General features: G+C 36.4%; 1 protein-coding gene across 2 annotated transcripts; it reads right to left on the bottom strand.

Moving 5' to 3' along the window:
- Positions 1-16,065: 16,065 nt before the first annotated feature.
- Positions 16,066-21,741, bottom strand: LOC136705308 (uncharacterized). 2 transcript variants are annotated; one of them, XM_066678768.1, is made up of 6 exons: positions 21,454-21,741; positions 21,198-21,325; positions 21,047-21,098; positions 20,802-20,899; positions 19,189-19,299; positions 16,066-19,109 (listed from the first exon to the last, which is right to left on the bottom strand). In XM_066678768.1, exons 1-6 carry the CDS (start codon positions 21,561-21,563, stop codon positions 18,979-18,981), a joined length of 630 nt encoding a protein of 209 aa, XP_066534865.1. In that variant the 5' UTR covers positions 21,564-21,741; the 3' UTR covers positions 16,066-18,978. The 2 variants fall into 2 exon arrangements, with proteins under 2 accessions (XP_066534865.1, XP_066534866.1); XM_066678769.1 differs by having other exon boundaries at positions 19,189-19,296.
- Between the last annotated feature and the right edge of the window lie 3,297 nt (positions 21,742-25,038).

Below are 25,038 nucleotides of genomic sequence, written 5' to 3'. Positions count from 1 at the left end.
GGAAAGTGTTATTAAGCATTCTCTTTGCCTGTCAAAACAGTCTTCAGTCTGTTGAAAGCAATGCACTATAGTGTATCTTTTTCTGATCTAATGCAGTTATTCGAATCTTAGACTGATTCTCTGTCCATTCTATGCTTTATTATAAGCAACCTGGAAAGTGTTATTAAGCATTCTCTTTGTCTATCAAAACAGTCTTCAGTCTGTTGAAAGCAATGCACTACAGAGTGTCTTTTTCTGATCTAGTACAGTTATTCCAATACCAGATGGATTCTCGCTTCATTCCAGATGTCATTACAAACAAGCTGGAAAGTGTAATTCCGCATTCTACTTGTCTTTCAAGACAGTTTTCCTTGTTTTAAAACAACGCTCTTCTGTACATTTTTTCTGATCTAATGCAGTTATTCGAATCTTAGACTGATTCTCTGTCCATTCTATGCTTCATTATAAGCAACATGGAAAGTGTTATTAAGCATTCTCTTTGCCTGTCAAAACAGTCTTCAGTCTGTTGAAAGCAATGCACTGCAGTGTGTCTTTTTCTGATCTAGTGCAGTTATTCGAATCTTAGACTGATTCTCTGTCCATTCTATGCTTCACTATAAGCAACCTGGAAAGTGTTATTAAGCATTCTCTTTGTCTATCTAAACAGTCTTCAGTCTGTTGAAAGCAATGCACTACAGTGTGTCTTTTTCTGATCTAGTACAGTTATTCCAATATCAGATGGATTCTCGCTTCATTCCAGATGTCATTACAAACAAGCTGGAAAGTGTAATTCCGCATTCTACTTGTCTTTCAAGACAGTTTTCCTTGTTTTGAAAGCAACGCTATTCTGAGCATCATTTTTCTGATCTAATGCAGTTATTCGAATCTTAGACTGATTCTGTGGCCATTCTATGCTTCATTAAAAGCAACATGGAAAGTGTTATTAAGCATTCTCTTTGCCTGTCAAAACAGTCTTCAGTCAGTTGAAAGCAATGCACTATAGTGTGTCTTTTTCTGATCTAGTGCAGTTATTCGAATATTAGATTGATTCTCTGTCCATTCTATGCTTCATTATAAGCAACATGGAAAGTGTTATTAAGCATTCTCTTTGCCTGTCAAAACAGTCTTCACTCTGTTGAAAGCAATGCACTACAGTGTGTCTTTTTCTGATCTAGTGCAGTTATTCGAATCTTAGACTGATTCTCTGTCCATTCTATGCTTCATTATAAGCAACCTGGAAAGTATTATTAAGCATTCTCTTTGTCTATCAAAACAGTCTTCAGTCTGTTGAAAGCAATGCACTACAGTGTGTCTTTTTCTGATCTAGTACAGTTATTCCAATATCAGATGGATTCTCGCTTTATTCCAGATGTCATTACAAACAAGCTGGAAAGTGTAATTCCGCATTCTACTTGTCTTTAAAGACAGTTTTCCTTGTTTTTAAAGAAACGCTCTTCTGTGTATTTTTTCTGATCTAATGCAGTTATTCGAATCTTAGACTGATTCTCTGTCCATTCTATGCTTAATTATAAGCAACATGGAAAGTGTTATTAAGCATGCTCTTTGCCTGTCAAAACAGTCTTCAGTCTGTTGAAAGCAATGCACTACAGTGTATCTTTTTCTGATCTAATGCAGTTATTCGAATCTTAGACTGATTCTCTGTCCATTCTATGCTTCATTATAAGCAACCTGGAAAGTGTTATTAAGCATTCTCTTTGTCTATCAAAACAGTCTTCAGTCTGTTGAAAGCAATGCACTACAGAGTGTCTTTTTCTGATCTAGTACAGTTATTCCAATACCAGATGGATTCTCGCTTCATTCCAGATGTCATTACAAACAAGCTGGAAAGTGTAATTCCGCATTCTACTTGTCTTTCAAGACAGTTTTCCTTGTTTTAAAACAACGCTCTTCTGTACATTTTTTCTGATCTAATGCAGTTATTCGAATCTTAGACTGATTCTCTGTCCATTCTATGCTTCATTATAAGCAACATGGAAAGTGTTATTAAGCATTCTCTTTGCCTGTCAAAACAGTCTTCAGTCTGTTGAAAGCAATGCACTGCAGTGTGTCTTTTTCTGATCTAGTGCAGTTATTCGAATCTTAGACTGATTCTCTGTCCATTCTATGCTTCACTATAAGCAACCTGGAAAGTGTTATTAAGCATTCTCTTTGTCTATCTAAACAGTCTTCAGTCTGTTGAAAGCAATGCACTACAGTGTGTCTTTTTCTGATCTAGTACAGTTATTCCAATATCAGATGGATTCTCGCTTCATTCCAGATGTCATTACAAACAAGCTGGAAAGTGTAATTCCGCATTCTACTTGTCTTTCAAGACAGTTTTCCTTGTTTTGAAAGCAACGCTATTCTGAGCATCATTTTTCTGATCTAATGCAGTTATTCGAATCTTAGACTGATTCTGTGGCCATTCTATGCTTCATTATAAGCAACATGGAAAGTGTTATTAAGCATTCTCTTTGCCTGTCAAAACAGTCTTCAGTCTGTTGAAAGCAATGCACTATAGTGTGTCTTTTTCTGATCTAGTGCAGTTGTTCGAATATTAGATTGATTCTCTGTCCATTCTATGCTTCATTATAAGCAACATGGAAAGTGTTATTAAGCATTCTCTTTGCCTGTCAAAACAGTCTTCAGTCTGTTGAAAGCAATGCACTGCAGTGTGTCTTTTTCTGATCTAGTACAGTTATTCCAATATCAGATGGATTCTCGCTTTATTCCAGATGTCATTACAAACAAGCTGGAAAGTGTAATTCCGCATTCTACTTGTCTTTAAAGACAGTTTTCCTTGTTTTTAAAGAAACGCTCTTCTGTGTATTTTTTCTGATCTAATGCAGTTATTCGAATCTTAGACTGATTCTCTGTCCATTCTATGCTTAATTATAAGCAACATGGAAAGTGTTATTAAGCATGCTCTTTGCCTGTCAACAGTCTTCAGTCTGTTGAATGCAATGCACTACAGTGTGTCTTTTTCTGATCTAGTGCAGTTATTGGAATCTTAGACTGATTCTCTGTCCATTCTATGCTTCATTATAAGCAACATGGAAAGTGTTATTAAGCATTCTCTTTGCCTGTCAAAACAGTCTTCAGTCTGTTGAAATCAATGCACTGCAGTGTGTCTTTTTCTGATCCAGTGCAGTTATTCGAATCTTAGACTGATTCTCTGTCCATTCTATGCTTCACTATAAGCAACCTGGAAAGTGTTATTAAGCATTCTCTTTGTCTATCAAAACAGTCTTCAGTCTGTTGAAAGCAATGCACTACAGTGTGTCTTTTTCTGATCTAGTACAGTTATTCCAATATCAGATGGATTCTCGCTTTATTCCAGATGTCATTACAAACAAGTTGGAAAGTGTAATTCCGCATTCTACTTGTCTTTAAAGACAGTTTTCCTTGTTTTTAAAGAAACGCTCTTCTGTGTATTTTTTCTGATCTAATGCAGTTATTCGAATCTTAGACTGATTCTCTGTCCATTCTATGCTTAATTATAAGCAACATGGAAAGTTTTATTAAGCATGCTCTTTGCCTGTCAAAACAGTCTTCAGTCTGTTGAAAGCAATGCACTACAGTGTATCTTTTTCTGATCTAATGCAGTTATTCGAATCTTAGACTGATTCTCTGTCCATTCTATGCTTCATTATAAGCAACCTGGAAAGTGTTATTAAGCATTCTCTTTGTCTATCAAAACAGTCTTCAGTCTGTTGAAAGCAATGCACTACAGAGTGTCTTTTTCTGATCTAGTACAGTTATTCCAATATCAGATGGATTCTCGCTTCATTCCAGATGTCATTACAAACAAGCTAGAAAGTGTAATTCCGCATTCTACTTGTCTTTCAAGACAGTTTTCCTTGTTTTAAAACAACGCTCTTCTGTACATTTTTTCTGATCTAATGCAGTTATTCGAATCTTAGACTGATTCTCTGTCCATTCTATGCTTCATTATAAGCAACATGGAAAGTGTTATTAAGCATTCTCTTTGCCTGTCAAAACAGTCTTCAGTCTGCTGAAAGCAATGCACTGCAGTGTGTCTTTTTCTGATCTAGTGCAGTTAATCGAATCTTAGACTGATTCCCTGTCCATTCTATGCTTCACTATAAGCAACCTGGAAAGTGTTATTAAGCATTCTCTTTGTCTATCAAAACAGTCTTCAGTCTGTTGAAAGCAATGCACTACAGTGTGTCTTTTTCTGATCTAGTACAGTTATTCCAATATCAGATGGATTCTCGCTTCATTCCAGATGTCATTACAAACAAGCTGGAAAGTGTAATTCCGCATTCTACTTGTCTTTAAAGACAGTTTTCCTTGTTTTTAAAGAAACGCTCTTCTGTGTATTTTTTCTGATCTAATGCAGTTATTCGAATCTTAGACTGATTCTCTGTCCATTCTATGCTTAATTATAAGCAACATGGAAAGTGTTATTAAGCATGCTCTTTGCCTGTCAAAACAGTCTTCAGTCTGTTGAAAGCAATGCACTACAGTGTATCTTTTTCTGATCTAATGCAGTTATTCAAATCTTAGACTGATTCTCTGTCCATTCTATGCTTCATTATAAGCAACCTGGAAAGTGTTATTAAGCATTCTCTTTGTCTATCAAAACAGTCTTCAGTCTGTTGAAAGCAATGCACTACAGAGTGTCTTTTTCTGATTTAGTACAGTTATTCCAATACCAGATGGATTCTCGCTTCATTCCAGATGTCATTACAAACAAGCTGGAAAGTGTAATTCCGCATTCTACTTGTCTTTCAAGACAGTTTTCCTTGTTTTAAAACAACGCTCTTCTGTACATTTTTTCTGATCTAATGCAGTTATTCGAATCTTAGACTGATTCTCTGTCCATTCTATGCTTCATTATAAGCAACATGGAAAGTGTTATTAAGCATTCTCTTTGCCTGTCAAAACAGTCTTCAGTCTGTTGAAAGCAATGCACTGCAGTGTGTCTTTTTCTGATCTAGTGCAGTTATTCGAATCTTAGACTGATTCTCTGTCCATTCTATGCTTCACTATAAGCAACCTGGAAAGTGTTATTAAGCATTCTCTTTGTCTATCAAAACAGTCTTCAGTCTGTTGAAAGCAATGCACTACAGTGTGTCTTTTTCTGATCTAGTACAGTTATTCCAATATCAGATGGATTCTCGCTTCATTCCAGATGTCATTACAAACAAGCTGGAAAGTGTAATTCCGCATTCTACTTGTCTTTCAAGACAGTTTTCCTTGTTTTGAAAGCAACGCTATTCTGAGCATCATTTTTCTGATCTAATGCAGTTATTCGAATCTTAGACTGATTCTGTGGCCATTCTATGCTTCATTATAAGCAACATGGAAAGTGTTATTAAGCATTCTCTTTGCCTGTCAAAACAGTCTTCAGTCTGTTGAAAGCAATGCACTATAGTGTATCTTTTTCTGATCTAATGCAGTTATTCGAATCTTAGACTGATTCTCTGTCCATTCTATGCTTTATTATAAGCAACCTGGAAAGTGTTATTAAGCATTCTCTTTGTCTATCAAAACAGTCTTCAGTCTGTTGAAAGCAATGCACTACAGAGTGTCTTTTTCTGATCTAGTACAGTTATTCCAATATCAGATGGATTCTCGCTTCATTCCAGATGTCATTACAAACAAGCTGGAAAGTGTAATTCCGCATTCTACTTGTCTTTCAAGACAGTTTTCCTTGTTTTGAAAGCAACGCTATTCTGAGCATCATTTTTCTGATCTAATGCAGTTATTCGAATCTTAGACTGATTCTGTGGCCATTCTATGCTTCATTATAAGCAACATGGAAAGTGTTATTAAGCATTCTCTTTGCCTGTCAAAACAGTCTTCAGTCTGTTGAATGCAATGCACTACAGTGTGTCTTTTTCTGATCTAGTGCAGTTATTGGAATCTTAGACTGATTCTCTGTCCATTCTATGCTTCATTATAAGCAACATGGAAAGTGTTATTAAGCATTCTCTTTGCCTGTCAAAACAGTCTTCAGTCTGTTGAAAGCAATGCACTGCAGTGTGTCTTTTTCTGATCTAGTGCAGTTATTCGAATCTTAGACTGATTCTCTGTCCATTCTATGCTTCATTATAAGCAACCTGGAAAGTGTTATTAAGCATTCTCTTTGTCTATCAAAACAGTCTTCAGTCTGTTGAAAGCAATGCACTACAGTGTGTCTTTTTCTGATCTAGTGCAGTTATTCGAATCTTAGACTGATTCTCTGTCCATTCTATGCTTCATTATAAGCAACATGGAAAGTGTTATTAAGCATTCTCTTTGCCTGTCAAAACAGTCTTCAGTCTGTTGAAAGCAATGCACTACAGTGTGTCTTGTTCTGATCTAGTGCAGTTATTCGAATCTTAGACTGATTCTGTGTCCATTCTATGCTTCATCGTAAGCAATCTGGAAAGTGTTATTAAGCATTCTCTTTGCCTGTCAAAACAGTCTTCAGTCTGTTGAAAGCAATGCACTACAGTGTGTCTTTTTCTGATCTAGTGCAGTTATTGGAATCTTAGACTGATTCTCTGTCCATTCTATGCTTCATTATAAGCAACCTGGAAAGTGTTATTAAGCATTCTCTTTGTCTATCAAAACAGTCTTCAGTCTGTTGAAAGCAATGCACTACAGTGTGTCTTTTTCTGATCTAGTACAGTTATTCCAATATCAGGTGGATTCTCGCTTTATTCCAGATGTCATTACAAACAAGCTGGAAAGTGTAATTCCGCATTCTACTTGTCTTTAAAGACAGTTTTCCTTGTTTTTAAAGAAACGCTCTTCTGTGTATTTTTTCTGATCTAATGCAGTTATTCGAATCTTAGACTGATTCTCTGTCCATTCTATGCTTCATTATAAGCAACATGGAAAGTGTTATTAAGCATTCTCTTTGCCTGTCAAAACAGTCTTCAGTCTGTTGAAAGCAATGCACTACAGTGTGTCTTTTTCTGATCTAGTGCAGTTATTCGAATCTTAGACTGATTCTCTGTCCTTTCTATGCTTCATTATAAGCAACAAGGAAAGTGTTATTAAGCATTCTCTTTGTCTATCAAAACAGTCTTACGTGTGTTGAAAGCAATTCTCTGCAGAGCGTTTCTTTCTGATCTAATGCAATTGGTCAAACCTTAGATGGGTTCTCTGTCCATTCTATGCTTTATTATAATTATCCTGGAAAGTGTCATTCTGCTTTCTCATTGTCTTTCAAGGCAATCTTCAGTCTGTTGAAAGCAATGCTCTTCTGTGTCTGTTTTTGTAATGTACTGCAGTTTCTTTTAGTATACTCTTATTCTCTGTCCATTCCAGATGTCATTACAAACAACTTGGAAAGTGTAATTACGCATTCTACTCGTCTTTCAAGACAGTTTTCAGCATTTTGAAAGCAATGCTCTTCTGTGCATCTTTTTCTGATCTAGTGCAGTTATTGGAATCTTAGACTGATTCTGTGTCCATTCTATGCTTCATCGTAAGCAATCTGGAAAGTGTTATTAAGCATTCTCTTTGTCTATCAAAACAGTCTTCAGTCTGTTGAAAGCAATGCACTACAGAGTGTCTTTTTCTGATCTAGTACAGTTATTCCAATATCAGATGGATTCTCGCTTCATTCCAGATTTCATTACAAACAAGCTGGAAAGTGTAATTCCGCATTCTACTTGTCTTTCAAGACAGTTTTCCTTGTTTTGAAAGCAACGCTATTCTGAGCATCATTTTTCTGATCTAATGCAGTTATTCGAATCTTAGACTGATTCTCTGTCCATTCTATGCTTCATTATAAGCAACATGGAAAGTGTTATTAAGCATTCTCTTTGCCTGTCAAAACAGTCTATTCAGTCTGTTGAAAGCAATGCACTACAGTGTGTCTTTTTCTGATCTAATGCAGTTATTCGAATCTTAGACTGATTCTCTGTCCTTTCTATGCTTAATTATAAGCAACATGGAAAGTGTTATTAGTATTTTCTTTGCCTGTCAAAACAGTCTTCAGTCTGTTGAAAGCAATGCACTACAGTGTGTCTTTTTCTGATCTAGTGCAGTTATTGGAATCTTAGACTGATTCTCTGTCCATTCTATGCTTCATTATAAGCAACCTGGAAAGTGTTATTAAGCATTCTCTTTGTCTATCAAAACAGTCTTACGTGTGTTGAAAGCAATTCTCTTCAGAGCGTTTCTTTCTGATCTAATGCAATTGTTCAAACCTTAGATGGGTTCTCTGTCCATTCTATGCTTTATTATAAATATCCTGGAAAGTGTCATTCTGCTTTCTCATTGTCTTTCAAGGTAATCTTCAGTTTGTTGAAAGCATTGCTCTTCTGTGCCTGTTTTTGTAATCTACTGCAGTTTCTTTTAGTATACTCTTATTCTCTGTCCATTCCAGATGTCATTACAAAGAACTTGGAAAGTGTAACTACGCATTCTACTTGTCTTTCAAGACAGTTTTCAGTGTTTTGAAAGCAATGCTCTTCTGTGCATCTTTTTCTGATCTAATGCAATTATTTGAATCTTAGAATGATTGTCTGTCCATTCTATGCTTCATTATAAGCAACATGGAAAGTGTTATTAAGCATTCTCTTTTCCTGTCAAAACAGTCTTCAGTCTGTTGAAAGCAATGCACTACAGTGTGTATTTTTCTGATCTAGTGCAGTTATTGGAATCTTAGACTGATTCTCTGTCCATTCTATGCTTCATTATAAGCAACATGGAAAGTGTTATTAAGCATTCTCTTTGTCTATCAAAACAGTCTTACGTGTGTTGAAAGCAATTCTCTTCAGAGCGTTTCTTTCTGATCTAATGCAATTGTTCAAACCTTAGATGGGTTCTCTGTCCATTCTATGCTTTATTATAAATATCCTGGAAAGTGTCATTCTGCTTTCTCATTGTCTTTCAAGGTAATCTTCAGTTTGTTGAAAGCATTGCTCTTCGGTGCCTGTTTTTGTAATCTACTGCAGTTTCTTTTAGTATACTCTTATTCTCTGTCCATTCCAGATGTCATTACAAAGAACTTGGAAAGTGTAATTACGCATTCTACTCGTCTTTCAAGACAGTTTTCAGTGTTTTGAAAGCAATGCTCTTCTGTGCATCTTTTTCTGATCTAATGCAGTTATTTGAATCTTAGAATGATTGTCTGTCCATTCTATGCTTCATTATAAGCAACATGGAAAGTGTTATTAAGCATTCTCTTTTCCTGTCAAAACAGTCTTTTCAGTCTGTTGAAAGCAATGCACTACAGTGTGTCTTTTTCTGATCTAGTGCAGATATTCAAATCTTATACTGATTCTCTGTACATTCTGTGCTTCATCATAAGCAACCTGGAAAGTGTTATTAAGCATTCTCTTTGTCTATCAAAACAGTCTTCAGTCTGTTGAAAGCAATGCACTACAGTGTGTCTTTTTCTGATCTAGTACAGTTATTCCAATATCAGATGGATTCTCGCTTCATTCCAGATGTCATTACAAACAAGCTGGAAAGTGTAATTCCGCATTCTACTTGTCTTTCAAGACAGTTTTCCTTGTTTTGAAAGCAATGCTCTTCTGTGCATTTTTCTGATCTAATGCAGTTATTTGAATCTTAGACTGATTCTCTGTTCATTCTATGCTTACTTATAAGCAATATGAAAAGTGTTATTAAGCATTCCCTATGCCTGTCAAAACAGTCTTCAGTCTGTTGAAAGCAATGCACTACAGTGTGTATTTTTCTGATCTAGTGCAGTTATTCGAATCTTAGACTGATTCTGTGTCCATTCTATGCTTAATTATAAGCAACATGGAAAGTGTTATTAAGCATTCTATTTGTCTATCAAAACAGTCTTATGTGTGTCAAAAGCAATTCTCTTCAGAGCTTTTCTTTCTGATCTAATGCAATTGTTCAAACCTTAGATGGGTTCTCTGTCCATTCTATACTTTATTATAAATATCCTGGAAAGTGTCATTCTGCTTTCTCTTTGTCTTTCAAGGCAATCTTCAGTCTGTTGAAAGCAATGCTGTTCTGTGCATGTTTTTGTAATCTACTGCAGTTTCTTTTAGTATACTCTTATTCTCTGTCCATTCCAGATGTCATTACAAAGAACTTGGAAAGTGTAATTACGCATTCTACTCGTCTTTCAAGACAGTTTTCAGCGTTTTGAAAGCAATATTCTTCTGTGCATCTTTTTCTGATCTAATGCATTTATTTGAATCTTAGAATGATTCTCTGTCCATTCTATGCTTAATTATATGCAACATGGAAAGTGTTATTAAGCATTTTCTTTGCCTGTCAAAAAAGTCTTCAGTCTGTTGAAAGCAATGCACTGCTTTGACCATACTGAAAAGCTTCCTTTGACAGTCATGAACCATGCAGACTAACTCTTTCCTGCTTGTTAAAAGTGAAAGACAGAAGGGACAGACCATCATAGTATGATAAGAAGAACTGAAATAGATATTTTAGAGATGACGAATACGACCTTCATTTTCAGCAAACAGAAACATGTTTAAACAGATGAGAAGAAGGCAGAAAAGCCCTTTTCACAGTTTCTTTTAATGAAAGTAAGAATGGAGAGAGAATGTTGAATAAATTCAATATGGTATTAAGAGACGCTATTGGGAGCTCTGCTTTTAGCATACTGAAGCTTCCTTTGACAGACAAGACCCATACAGAATAATCCTTTCCTGTTTGTTAAAAATGAAAGACAGAAGGGACAGACCGTCGTAGTATGATAAGAATAACTGAAATAGATCTTTTAGAGATGACGAATAAGACCTTCATTTTCAGCAAACAGAAACATGTTTAAACAGATGAGAAGAAGGCAGAAAAGCCCTTTTCACAGTTTCTTTTAATGAAAGCCAGAATCTGCAGAGAACCTTGAATAAATGCAATAGTACGGTGTACATTTTAGGACATCATCAGACCTCAGAGTCAGTACTAAGGCACTGAAAAGAACGCATTATTCCTCGTACAAAATGACATCAAGTCTCAGGAAAACCATCATTATGTTTCAGAGTTTAGACCAAACTCCCTCAGAAAATATAATTTAATACAATTTACATGTAAAAACTTTGCAAACAAGCGGCACGGTGGCGCAGCAGGTAGTGTCGCAGTCACACAGCTCCAGGGGCCTGGAGGTTGTGGGTTCGATTCCCGCTCCGGGTGACTGTCTGTGAGGAGTTGGTGTGTTCTCCCCGTGTCCGCGTGGGTTTCCTCCGGGTGCTCCGGTTTCCTCCCACAGTCCAAAAACACACGTTGCAGGTGGATTGGCGACTCGAAAGTGTCCGTAGGTATGAGTGTGTGAGTGAATGTGTGTGTGTCTGTGTTGCCCTGTGAAGGACTGGCGTCCCCTCCAGGGTGTATTCCCGCCTTGCGCCCAATGATTCCAGGTAGGCTCTGGACCCCCCGCGACCCTAAATTGGATAAGCGGTTACAGATAATGGATGGATGGAACTTTGCAAACAGTGGTTCAGCAGGTCACACAGCTCCAGGGGCCTGGAGGTTGTGGGTTCGATTTCCGCTCCGGGTGACTGTCTGTGAGGAGTTGGTGTGTTCTCCCTGTGTCCGCGTGGGTTTCCTCCGGGTGCCCCCGGTTTCCTCCCATAGTCCAAAAACACACGTTGGTAGGTGGATTGGTGACTCAAAAGTGTCCGTGGGTGTGTGAGTGAATGCGTGTGTGTGTCTGAGTTGCCCTGTGAAGGACTGGTGCCCCCTCCAGGGTGTATTCCTGCCTTGCGCCCAATGATTCCAGGTAGGCTCTGGACCCACCGCGACCCTGAACTGGATAAGTGGTTACAGATAATGAATGAATGAATGAATGAACTTTGCAAACATATTTATATTGACCTTTTTTTTGAAAAATACAAAATGTCTTATATAGTGTTTTTGCCAGTTATGTCTGTTGTGTGGGACAAATTTGCTTTGCAAATGTTTGCATTTTGGGGACTATATTAGCAGTGGGATATTTATTCAATTTTGTGAGGCTTTGTGGATGTTAGGGTGTATTCTGTTATGTGTAAAAACCTTTTGGATGGATTAATTAGTAGTAAAAATGTTTAAAATATATGCCTGCACTGTTAATATTTGGTTTAATTACAGTTTAATTTGTTTCTATGGAGAACGTAATTATGAATAACATCTAGTAAAGTAAACCAAGAAACGACTGATGTGCAATCTTGATAACCCAGTCTTTCCTAATACAACATTATTTTCTGTATGAAAGATGGAAAAGGTGAAGGCTTACGAAGTCCTCAAGAGAGAACTGGACAATGGTATGTCACAAACTTAAATGAAATGTTATAGAGGCTAAGAAGTTTATGATGCAAGTTATCTCCAAGCTAACTCAAACTATCACTACATATCAGTTTTAGAAAGTAACATTAGCCACCATTTTAAGAATGTTAATATAGAATCAAATTTAGATGTTTTCCTTGCACTTGAGAATATATTGATTTTTATATGATGTTTTATGCATTTATTCATTCATTCATGGGTTCATGTGGGTTCAAGTCCCGCTCCGGGTGACTGTCTGTGAGGAGTTTGGTGTGATCTCCCTGTGTCTGTGTGGGTTTCATCCGGGTGCTCAGTTTCCTCCCACGGTCCAAAAACACATGTGAGTAGGTGGATTGGTGACTCAAAAGTGTCCGTAGGTGTGAGTGAATATGTGTGTGTGTGTGTTCCTGTGAAGGACTGGCGCCCCCTCTGGTGTGTGTTCCCTCCTTGCACCCAGTAATTCCGGATAGGCTCCGGACCCATCGTGACCCTGAATTGGATAAGTGGTTTCAGACAATGAATGAATATATACATACACACACACACACACACACACACACACATATATATATATATATATATATATATATATATATATATATATATATATACACAGTATTTCTCAAAAGGGAGTACACCTCTCACATTTTTATAAGTATTTTATTATAACTTTTCAGCACTGAAAAGAGATGCTCTTCCGAGACTATCACTTGCACTGAAAGTCTTTCTTTCATGCACTTATTACTTCCTGGTATATTGCACTCAATGTAAGGTAATTTCTATAAATTGTGCTGTAGTTTGAATGTTAGATTCTCTTTTGTAAGTCGCTTTGGATAAAAGCATCTGCCAAATGCATAAATGTAAATGTAAATGCTCAATAGGGTTTAGGTCTGGAGATATGCTTGGCCAGTCCCCTGGATATGATGCTGAGTACATGTACTCAACTTCTTTGGTTGAGCATGGCGAGGATTATTCTGAGTGGAACCTGTCCTGTTAGACAGTTGTATGGTCTTATCCACCGTGCTGCAGCTCACTTTCAGGGTGTTGGCAATCTTCTTATAGCCTAGGCCATCTATTTGTTGAGCAACAATTCTTTTTTCAGATCCTCAAAGAGTTCTTTGCCACGAGGTGTCATGATGAACTTCCAGTGACCAGTATGAGAGTGTGACACCAAATTTAACACACCTGCTCCCCATTCATGCCTGAGACCTTTTAACTCTAACACATCACATGACACCTGGCAGGGTTTGATGGCATGATTTGGTGACAATTTGGACATGTTCACTGTAAGGTGTACTCAATTGTGTTGCCAGCTATTTGGGCATTAATGGCTGTGTGTAGAGTATCTTCAGAACATATTAAACCTATACTGCTATACAAGCTGTACACTATATATTCTAAGCTATATTGAAGTGTCATTTCAATAGAGGTGTCCCATGAAAAGATATTTACAGAAATGTGAGGGGTGTACTCACTTTTGTGAGATACTGTATGTGTATACAGTACTGTGCAAAAGTACTGTGTACAAATTCTGTTATAGATATTTATTTTATGAATTCTGCATTATTGAGTTAATATAAGAACACTTTAGATTTACTTTACCAATAATAAATATAATAATAATAATAATGTTACAAAAAATATAAATTTTATGTCTGTAAAGAACGCAAATTATTAAAAACAACGTTAAGTTGTCTTTTAATTTCAAATAATAAACAATTAATTCCCTTACATTTGAAGTTATCTTTATTTTACAACATTTTTTACACGTGCCATATATGATTTTAAGCTAGTCATTTAATGTTGTTAACTTTGTTTGTTCTTTCAATATTCGTTTAAAGGTGAGCTTACTCCAAAGGGCTTTGATGCCAAAATGAGAAATTTACTGAGTGAAAACAGAGAAGCAGATGCAAAATCTGGTAACCAACAGGGTAGAATTTCCATATATTACACCAAGTGTCTAGTTGAGCTCAATATTTTTTATTTATTTTGATTGCATATCCTGAATAATATTATTTTAATTGCAGAGAAAAATTGTGAAAAGTTTGGGCAGAAGTTCATGGGTAAGGAGAACAAAATTAAGTTTCCATAAAGTTACATGTCTGTCTTTACACAGTTAGCTGAATTCCTTAATTTAGCATTAGTTTTGTATTACCATTGAGCTTAAATGAATACTGATATCTGTCTAACAGAGTCAGCTCAAATTTTTAACAGCTAATACAGCTAGCAAAACAGCTAATAAAGTCCCAGGTTAAAAAAAAATTCCTTTAATATATAATAACCATAAACACTGTTTCGTACTGCAAGGTGAAAATGGCTCCCATGGAATGGAAACCAAGAACCATGAAAAAACCAGGGAGGTATCACAAAATCATACTTGATGAAGCTCCAAAACGGATTATGCTGACAGACACCAAAGGCTATGACAAGCTCATAAATGGTGGGAAGCAGAACTTTTGGACAGAGGAGGAGATAGAAGGAAGTACGTTTACACTCTGCCAAGCAGATGGCACTAGGTGGACAAGAGAGCAGTTCAGCTAGGAGTATAAATCTGTTTCAGACATAACAGCACCTTGGAAAAAAACATTTTATATTGGCCGGAGAGAACAAGGTATTTTAAATTTTGGGAGGAGGAATTAAATGGAAATTTCAACAATTTTCAAAACAGTGCCTACATAGCCTATTTCAATTATGGGGAAGTAAAAAAATGAATTCAATGTTTTGATGTGTAATGGTGCACTGTAGAGAAACCATTTATGTGGAATGTTGAATGTAAAATAATGGTTAATGTGAAAAACTTCCCATTGTTGCATAAGATTTTTTGACGTTTCAGGCATATGACAGTGTATTTGTAAACATTTTATGTAATAGCCTTTAATGAGGGGAGCATTAAGATTTTAAGTTCCACCTGTGAACAATTCAGATTTGTGTTATCAGCTTGTTCTTAATAGTAGTAATCATTGCCTTTTTTTATGCTTCAGAAGTCATCTGCTTAGGAGAAAGCTGTAGTACCTCAGGTATGCATCAGTGTCTTCTATTTAAGAAAATATAAGGTCTGGCTTGGGTCTTATGTTTATCCGATTTACTTTTGCCTTTTATTATGTTTGCATATTGGTAAAGCCTTAATGATTTGTTCTATCTTTTTGTTTTGTTTTTTTTTTTTTTTTTTTATTCCAGAAATTTTTCAAAGTGATACGGACTCAGATCTGGTAAAATATTAGTAATTCATTTTTGTTAATTAATCAAAACTTTTAGAAGCATCTTGTAAAAAAAGATTATTTGCACACGCAATGGGCTCAGCTGCTTAACATTCTATTCAGCTCTATTATTTTTGTGGCTATTTATAGGATTTCCAGTCCAAGAGACCCAGAAATGTTGTCACAATCTCAAATGTAAGGCAATCTAAAGATTTTGGGACTGCCACAGATAAAAGTTCTGGAATATGTAATATCATAAATCCAGTTGAGGACCAAGGCAGTGAAACAGACTCAGAGGCACTCATATGTGCAGATCCACCTGAAGGCCAGCATTGAGGAGCAGAATCAAAGGCACTCATATGTGCAGTTCCAACTGAAAGCTAGCATACAGGAGCAGACTCTGGGGCACTCATATGTGCAGATCTCATTGAAGCCCAGAGTAATGGAGGAGGCACAGAGACATCCACAGGTGCAGGGCCAGGAGTAAGTGGAGTCTTGGATGGAGGTGGAGAGTCCAATGATACAGGCAATTGTGGACAGAAAGAGGTGTTTTACATAACCTCAAACATAGTCACAGTATTGCCATCACGTAAGTAATTTATTATTATGAAATTAACAATACATTTTTAAGGAAATAATGTAGCTGGATAAATAAAAAATAATTTAACATTCTGAACTTTGTCATGCCAATATTAAGTGTTCCAGTTAAATATCAATGCAAAATTTGAACTCATGTTTTTCTTTTAATGTCCTATAGTGTATCTTCCAAGATTGCCATATGTTGATCAGTCACTTATAAGTTACAATGAGGAGAATCTGCTGGGTGAGGGAACATTTTGGAGGGTGTATGCTGGCTCCTTCCAAGGAACACCTGCTGCAGTGAAGAAGGTTTCATGTGGGTCAACAGGCATGGAAGAGAAAGACATACAGCATGAAATAAATGTCTCTCTGTAAGATATTGAATTTTAATAATTAACTTGAACAAAGCTACATTCCCATTGAACACATGCAAGTGTTACTAGGATGTTTAGTAACTTTTTGATTGCTTTTATCATGTCAGTTCCCTGCAGACATCTTAAGAATTACCTTAATGGGAGCATTTCTTTATGCATTGCACAATCACTGAATTAGGAACCCTTATCTTATAATCTACACTCACTGTCCTTTTTATGAGTTCCCCTGACCATACAGGCACACTTCATAGATCTACAATTACAGGATGCTGTCGGATGGATATTTTTGGTTGAGGGAGTATTCTCATTCTAGCAGTGACACTGAGGACTTTAAAAACTCTGCCAGCATTGTCATGTTTGATCCATTCATTCCAGCACAACACACACTAACATACCACCACTGCATCAATGTCACTGCAGCACTGAGAATGATCCACTACATCATACCTGCTCTGTGGGTGTGGGGTTTTCTGAGGGTCCTGACCATAGAACTACAAAGAGTACCTCTATGGACAATGGAACAGACAAATTGAACAATGAGTGTAGATACAAGGTAGGGGTTCCTAATCCATTGACCATCCATTGTAAATGCCACTGCCATCACAACATATTGTTGCATTGTTAATATCAGACTTTTCTGAGTGTGATGCAAGTGATTATACCAAACAGCAGAGTGACTATTTTTTTTTTTTTTCCAATTTAAATTTGCTTTACTCTAGGACATACTGAAGGCACGTAGTTACAGATTAGAACATTAATTTGATCACTTCTCAGGAGGAATATTGCATTGTTTCAGTGAGCTGTAAGGGTACCAACAAATTTAACCAAATCTGTATTATTTTGAATATTATACATGAGACGATATGTACTATTCATCTGAAATTGACAGGGGGAAATGGCTGTAGTCAAGAACCGTCAGGTTTCTCTTCTATTTTGTAGGCGACTGAGTCATCCTAACATTGTTCTGCTCATGGCAGCTGCCCGTGTTGAGAGCTGCTTTTTGCTGGCAAATGAATATATACATGGAACAACACTGCATGATGTGCTACACAGTGACCATAGTTGTGTGAAGGTGAACATCTTATCATTTTTATGTACCTGTGGTGAAAGAAATTTGAACACAAATATCAATAAAGGAATGTTTTAAATCTTGCATTAAGAAGTTTACATGAAAACGGCACCATACACCTCTATGAAGTACCAATGAAATAATTACATTTGATATTTAATGGTAACTTTTGGATATAAAATGTCATCCATCAAGATTTGAAGCCAGTAAATATTTTGGTAAATATTGTCATTATTGTGCAAAATATCACTACATGAAGCTAACCATATGCTTGTAACCTCAAAAATAAATTGTGATGAAACCCAACAGGTTGAACATTACTCAAAGAAGGCAGTGCTGACAGACTGGGGCTTTGCCAACATTAGGGACACCGTTGTACTAAGACAAGGCAGCAGATTTCTTGAAGGTGGGGTGGGGCCAATAGGAGGAACATTTCTTTACATGGCTACAGAATGTCTTCTTCAATTTCAGCAGGCCACCAGAAGTTCTGATTTCTGGTCTCTGGGAGCCACATTCCTGGAGCTTCTTAGACAGTCCGTACCATGGAAAGTGAAGAACCAAAGGCAGTTATGCAGTCTGATGACTGTAAATGCGCAACCACATGCTACCCAACACATGAATATGGCATACCAGTTTGTTACATTAATGTTGGACTATGACCCTGCATCAAGACTAGATGCTTCCTCTGTTATAAAGTACCTACAATCTGTAAATGGGCCTGATATGAAGAACCGTTATGACTACAAATGGTAAACACTGGCGTCAAAAACTCAAGGTGTCTGGCAGATGTTTGAAGTGATTATAAAATTAATGCATTTTACCTTAATTTTTGTTATTCCTATATTTGAGTACTGTTCACAAAGTACACTATATGTACTTTGTGTATATGACAATGTATATGACAATTTCTCGTCAGTTTAATTTTCAGTTTTCTGTTAAGAGTTCCCAGGTTTTAATACTACACACACACAGACAGTGTTTGGGAAATATCTAGTCAATTTGGTGTGTGTGGGTGGTTCTTTTTCTATCTTGGAATACTATATACGAAACAGACTACAACCAATGTCAGTGGTAGTTTTTCAGGCAACATAGTGGCGGGATTTGTGGTGAAAATGTATTGTTTATTTTTGTTTGTAAATTCTAAGTACTTGAATGGGATTATTCACAAAAGGCTAAATATTTCCTCAGAACAACCATTTCAAACGTTGTATGCTGCATCTTTTTCAAAGTAATTTTAATTGAATTTGTTGATGCAAATAAAATTTTGCATCAGTTAACATGTTTTGAATTTAGTGACTAATTAATACATATCTGACAAAAAGTGCCACGCAGCTCACTGTTTTGAGGAACTGAAACCAAAAAGCTATCCCCTCAATATAACATTAAAATATTTAGAACTGAATATATATGCTATTTAAATATGTCCTCAGACAGTAGATCATATATTTCATTAGCTTCTACAAATGTGGATGGTATACGAAAGTTCTTTCTTTCAAGAGCAGTAGTGAATTTCTCCATGTAGCATAAGGTAAGCAGCCAGGCACCCATCTGATGGTGGTGGGAACTTTGTGTTCTAAAGAATGGTCTGTGACATTCTTCTGAAGGACTCATTTGCCACCAAAGAATGTTCGTCCTCCCCACATACAAGTTGTTCTGCTTGCTGTAGAAGATCATCATCTATATGGCAAAGCATATTAGCAAAGCCTGTAGGAACATAAAGGTTGTTGTTACTCTGTCATAGTGCTTGTTTACCTATTTATAATGTGAGAAGCATGAGAAATACCATGTGGTGGTGAAATGAACAGAACATCTGGCTTCCCAAAAGGTCCTGAAACATTGCGTTGCTGGTGAATGTCATGTGTGTTCCACATCATCTGCTCTATGATCAGTTCTTCTTGAAGCAAATGAAAGAAATCAGAAAGCTAAGTGTGTAACTGAAGAGTCATATTCCTTATCTTTATTAGTTTACGTCTGCACAGGATTGTCCAAGTCGAGCAGGCCATACTCCATCATGGTCTACAAATAATATTGAGATGCTATCAGTATTCAAACTTGTAATTGTAATGAATATTCAACTGTAAGCCCTGTGAAGGACTGGCGTCCCCTCCAGGGTGTATTCCCGCCTTGCGCCCGATGATTCCAGGTAGGCTCTGGACCCCCCGCGACCCTAAATTGGATAAGCGGTTACAGATAATGGATGGATGGATGGATTCAACTGTAAAGGAAAAAATGATGGACAAACTAGAATAATTTGACATATTACTTCAAATGCTGCTTGCCATTTCTTGATCCAAGTTTTCTTCAATGTGCTGTTGATACATTCAGCTCTCTAATAAAACAAGAAATATGAAAAGAAGTCCCAAAATGACCTAACTTAACAAAATTATTAAATGGGTATAAATAAAATTCTGGTCCTATGCTATAATTTTCAATAACAGGTCAATTTATTGGCGGACATACCAAATATTCAAAATTTCATCTGTAAAAAGTAATCAGTCCGGTTTCAAAATGATTTATGAAAAATTTCATGTCTCAATTTTATTTTGAAATGATGTATGCTCTATTGCTCATGGTCAAGTTTATGTTTTAACATTAAATATTTTGAGTAAGTAGTAAACAAAAGTTTACTTTAAAAATGAACCAATAACCTTACTAAATTTTGAGGACGTATGCTATTTATCAGAGGGAAATGGTTACTGTTTGGAGCCATGTATTATGCATAGATTATTTTGAAAATATATTTCCACACACTCACAAATTCCCTTTCTCATTCACTATAAACTGTTATGACTGGCCAATCCACCTACCAAATGGTGCATTTTGGACTGTAGGAGGAAACAAACACAGAGACATGGGGAGAATACACTAAACTGACAGTGATCTGAGGTAGGGTTTGAATCCACAACCCTGGAGCTGAGCGAGAGTGACACATCCTATAGTACCACCATGCCACCAATGAATTAAAGTTCAAATGTTTTCCCTCATATAAGTTGGCATAGAATGACTCTTATGTAATGTGAAAGCACACACCTCTCTTTTAAAATGTCCTGCACAAAATCAGTCAAAGCAATTATTTAAATTGGATTCATGACTATTATTATGATCTCACGTATGGATTGTATTCCCTAGATCAAAAACATTAGTTTGATATTAAGCAGCAGATTTTAAAAGGTCTTGGACATTAACATGCACTGATTATGCACCAAGGTCCCCATTCTGAAGCAGTCCTGCGCCTGGTCACCTTCCTGCCGGAGGTGAAATGCCACCTGCATTTGACCTACGAGAAGGTTCTCCTTTCCTCACATTTATCAAAATAACACTACACACCTATAAGAAAATGCACATTTGAAATCAAATCCGTTATTGTACTTAAATCAAATAAATAGAAATACATACCATGATGCTCACGGACAGCACTGTAGAAGTACCTTGAGATAAACCTTTGCTTCCAGTTAGAAGTGCCAGCCTTAAGCCAAATAATCTTCCTAGAAAATCTGTTTAGATATATCATAGCAACAACATAGCACAGCAATAACCTACGCAACTTATTTTTATTGTATCTATCTGAAAATGACTTTTAGGTGTTTAAAATGAAAAGAGAGAGAGAGAGAGACTAGAATGTTGTAACAAACAGCACATACCCATCAACAGCCAGATGAACCCAGATTCCAAAGAATTTTAATTTGTCATTCCCTGCACCCAATAATAATAATGATATAGTTTTTACTGTGAATGCTACCATGAATTTGCTCTATTAGTCAAATACACACAAGAAGTATTTATAAATTTTACCATCAATATGCCAAGTATTATTTGGTCCACGACTTAAGTACTTTCTGTGTTCCATTTTCTTTTTCCCCGGAGATCTCCTATTTAGACCACTGGGATCAATGTCCTTCATTATTTGACCCACATCATCCCTACACATACAAATCAGACGACAGACATTAAGTATTGGTTTACTGACTTTAGTTATGGATGTGCGTGTGTACAAATGAATGTTTGTTCAATGATATGCTTATTTTAATAATGGAAAAAGTTTAGGAACCTATAACAAGGTCGGATTCCTCTGACATCACGAACTCTTTTGAGCATGGCACGTATCCCTTGTCCAGGAGACCAGTGTTCAAGCACACAATTTTCCATGATGTTGCACATTCATGATGCTTTAAGTCATACCTGTACAGCTTTGTAAATTTCACTAAGTGGCCTCTTTGCACTCCTTCACCGCAAATCAAAGGATTTCATGACTCTAAGATGTCTTTTACTATTAGTTGACATAGACATAATAAAATTAGAGGACATTCTCTGTCTTTCATATAGTTCAAATTAAAACACCAGTCTACCTTGTAGTAAATCCACAGCATATTACAGTTAAAACTTAACATCTTTACCTGATGTTAAGTTTTAACTGTAAATGTTAAGTTTTAACTGTAATATGCTGTGGATCATCTATAATAAAATGTAGAAGTTTAGGCTGAAATGCTGATGGATTGTGGAGGATTAAATCTAAAACAAAATAACACTTAAACCTAGACATTTAACTAGAATATGTTACCATTAGTTTTTCCTGTACTCTAACATACACTTCAATTCAAGAATAATTTGTTGGATCCAGGTGTGTTGTAAGGGGCGACAAGGGATGAGGGGTGCGGACTTGAAGGAGGGCGGACGCAAACGCTGAGAACACAGACTTTATTTAACACAACTAAACGAAACAAACACAACTCGACTGGGGCATGAAACGAGCAAGGGACAAGCAAGCAAAACGAGCAGGAGAAACGAAGAACATTACAAACCATACGAAGAACAACGCTAACTGAACAAGGAACAAAGAACAATGAACGACACCAGGAAGTAAGGGAAGGGGACTTAAATACGACAACAATCAAGAAACACCTGAAACGGATAACAAGGGAAAAGACGAGGAGGCGGAACAAAGGCGGGGCATGAACATAAACAAAACAAAGCCATGTGCTGAGAAAACGGACCAGATGGGACGTGAGTGTGACATGTGTGTACAGCACGTAAACCACTACATAACCAGAGCTGTTACTCATTTGACTATAACAAATTAAATTAGCAAAAAAAGTTAAAACAAATTATCCTTAGACAATCTGAAATTTTTAACATCCCCTGCAGTACTATTCTGGGCAAGTAGCAACCATGGTAGTATGTAATATATTAAGCTAACTATTTTGTGGATACTTCTCTCTGGGTTCATCTTCACTGGCACTGCAACACATACATACACACATTAGTTTTAAAGGTGTAGTAGCTATTTGTCTAGCATCTTTCCATTCCATGTTTTGTCCTCTAATTCCTGCATATATTCAGCAAACTCGCTTCCCTATTTATATAAATTAAAGGCTAGGTTGAGCATACACACGATTCATACAAATTAGATATCCATTGTGTATTTTTCGAAAAAAAGATCAATATAAATATGTTTGCAAAGTTTTTAAAGGTAAATTATATTAAGAATGGCTCACTTCTTTCCAACGCACCTTTATCAGAAACGAGAGCTGGAGAGCTGCGTTGTGTTGTTTTAATGGAAAAGTGTTGTGTGGTACCGTAGCATGCATTGACTTCAAAATTCTTATGCTAGCACACTCCAACATAAATTATAAGAACAAGCAAAAAAAAAATGGTTTGCTCTGAAAATGGAAATCACATCTTTAAGTTATTCAATTTTTCATTTTAGGAAAATCATAAAAATACAACACAGAATATGTAACTGAAAATATGGATCGATTGTGTTGGAGGTGTCAAATTTTATGCTTTTCCAAAGCCTGCTGCATTGCAAATGCCGAAATCCAGGGCTAACTTAAAATCGTCATATGTAGTTTTAATAGGCACCCTGAGGATATTGTCGTACGTATTGGCTGTTGGATATGCAGAGTGTTCTTCAAACTCAAGAGACAATTTAAGGGATAAAGCCCAGAGGAGGAATGGAGTCACATCCAGTTGTGAAGACAAGGATTTCTTCCAAGGTGACTGCCTCTAGGTCAACTAAAATATACATCAAATGTTTTCAATCACAGAAAAGATATATTTGCTTCTCACAAAAATAAACAATATTTACCCTCTGCATCTTGGAGGTAGTCTCGCCAATAACCCCAGGTGTGACACTGTGCATCAAACCTGTTGCTACCCCTCTCAGCCATCTTGCACTTGAAGAGGACCTCTATGGCTGCAGCAGTCAGTGGAATGCCTGTTTTCATGAATATCTCTCAAAATATTTCTGGGTATTTCTGAAGTGCATCCAAGACACCCAAGCTTTGAAGACCATCATGGAACCTAAATTTAATACCAAAACATAACAAAAGACCATATCTTATTTGGATAACTTCTGAAAAAATAAATGTATGCCTGAACTGTCAATTACATTAAAAACCCACAGTTTCATTTGAAATATAATACACAAATAATGGTTCAGTTAATAAAAGACAAACGATTTAAAAACATTCAATTTTTTAAATGGAAACACATCATTGTTGTTTTCACTGATTATTATATCATGTCTAGCTTGTTGTAAGTAATATCTGTTTCCCTGACTGTTAATATCAAACTGAATTAAATCCATACCTTTCAAATGGTGCCCTTGTCCTCTGAAGCACATACCATTCTGCCAGTTCTGTGCACACCTCTTTCTTGTTGGTCAGCGTAATCTTGCGTCTGCATCCTGCAAGACTTATCAGACATGATGCTGCAGTCACAGCTTCCTGTAACTCCTTGTCTGTCTTTGCACATTTTATCTAAAACCCCAATAACAGCAGTTATTATAGTTACATAGTACTTATAGACCATCCAATAATTTATTTAATTTTTCTGTCAAAATTGCCATTTAGCATACATTACTCATTTATCGCTGTCAGGGGAAAAAGGCACACATTTAACTTATTATGATAAAATTACCAAAAGCTTCATCAGTATTTCATTTGTCCACACTAGTACCATTTTAATTCTTCCATTCTTCCAACCTTAAACTAGCAGCTGTGTCCTTCCTACAATAGCCGTTTCCAGAACAATCACTAACATTAATGTTTCCTTTCAAAGAGACACTAACATCTACAAATTCAGCTTAGCTACCTTGAACATTTCTTTCTCATATGCTTCTACACTGGCTAAAGGAAATGTTTGTGAGGAAATTAGACATAAGTGTCTTGAGTAAGGAAGGAGAAAATAAATAAATAAATATAAAACCAGGAGTTTCCAAACCTGGATTTCAAAAATGATTAAAAGCTCCATAGAAAATGGGTACTCCAAACAACCACCTGCAACCTGGTCACACTTAAAAAATATGGTTCTTCAGTAAATAAATAAAGAACCATGAACAAAGAAGTATACTCAAAACAGTATACTGACCACCCGAGATTCCAAACCTATACATAACTGAATGTGTTTGGGATTACTTGAATCATGAGAAGCAGAAAATGCAAACAATTTCTAAGATTTTCTAAGCTTTGTTGATATTCCTGCTTTTCCCCCCCACACTGAAAAAATGAATAACCATTACTCAATGATTATTTTTATAGGATAAAAATAACTAAATGAACATGAGGTCACAGATATTTGCACAGTTTCACACTTAACACAAACGTATTTGCAAAGAATGTATCACACAAAAGAC

The sequence above is a fragment of the Hoplias malabaricus genome, chromosome 8, assembly GCF_029633855.1.
Source record: "Hoplias malabaricus isolate fHopMal1 chromosome 8, fHopMal1.hap1, whole genome shotgun sequence".
NCBI lineage: Eukaryota > Metazoa > Chordata > Actinopteri > Characiformes > Erythrinidae > Hoplias > Hoplias malabaricus.
The sequence above is the reverse complement of the archived record's forward strand: the minus strand, read 5'-3'. Positions and strand labels throughout refer to the sequence as shown.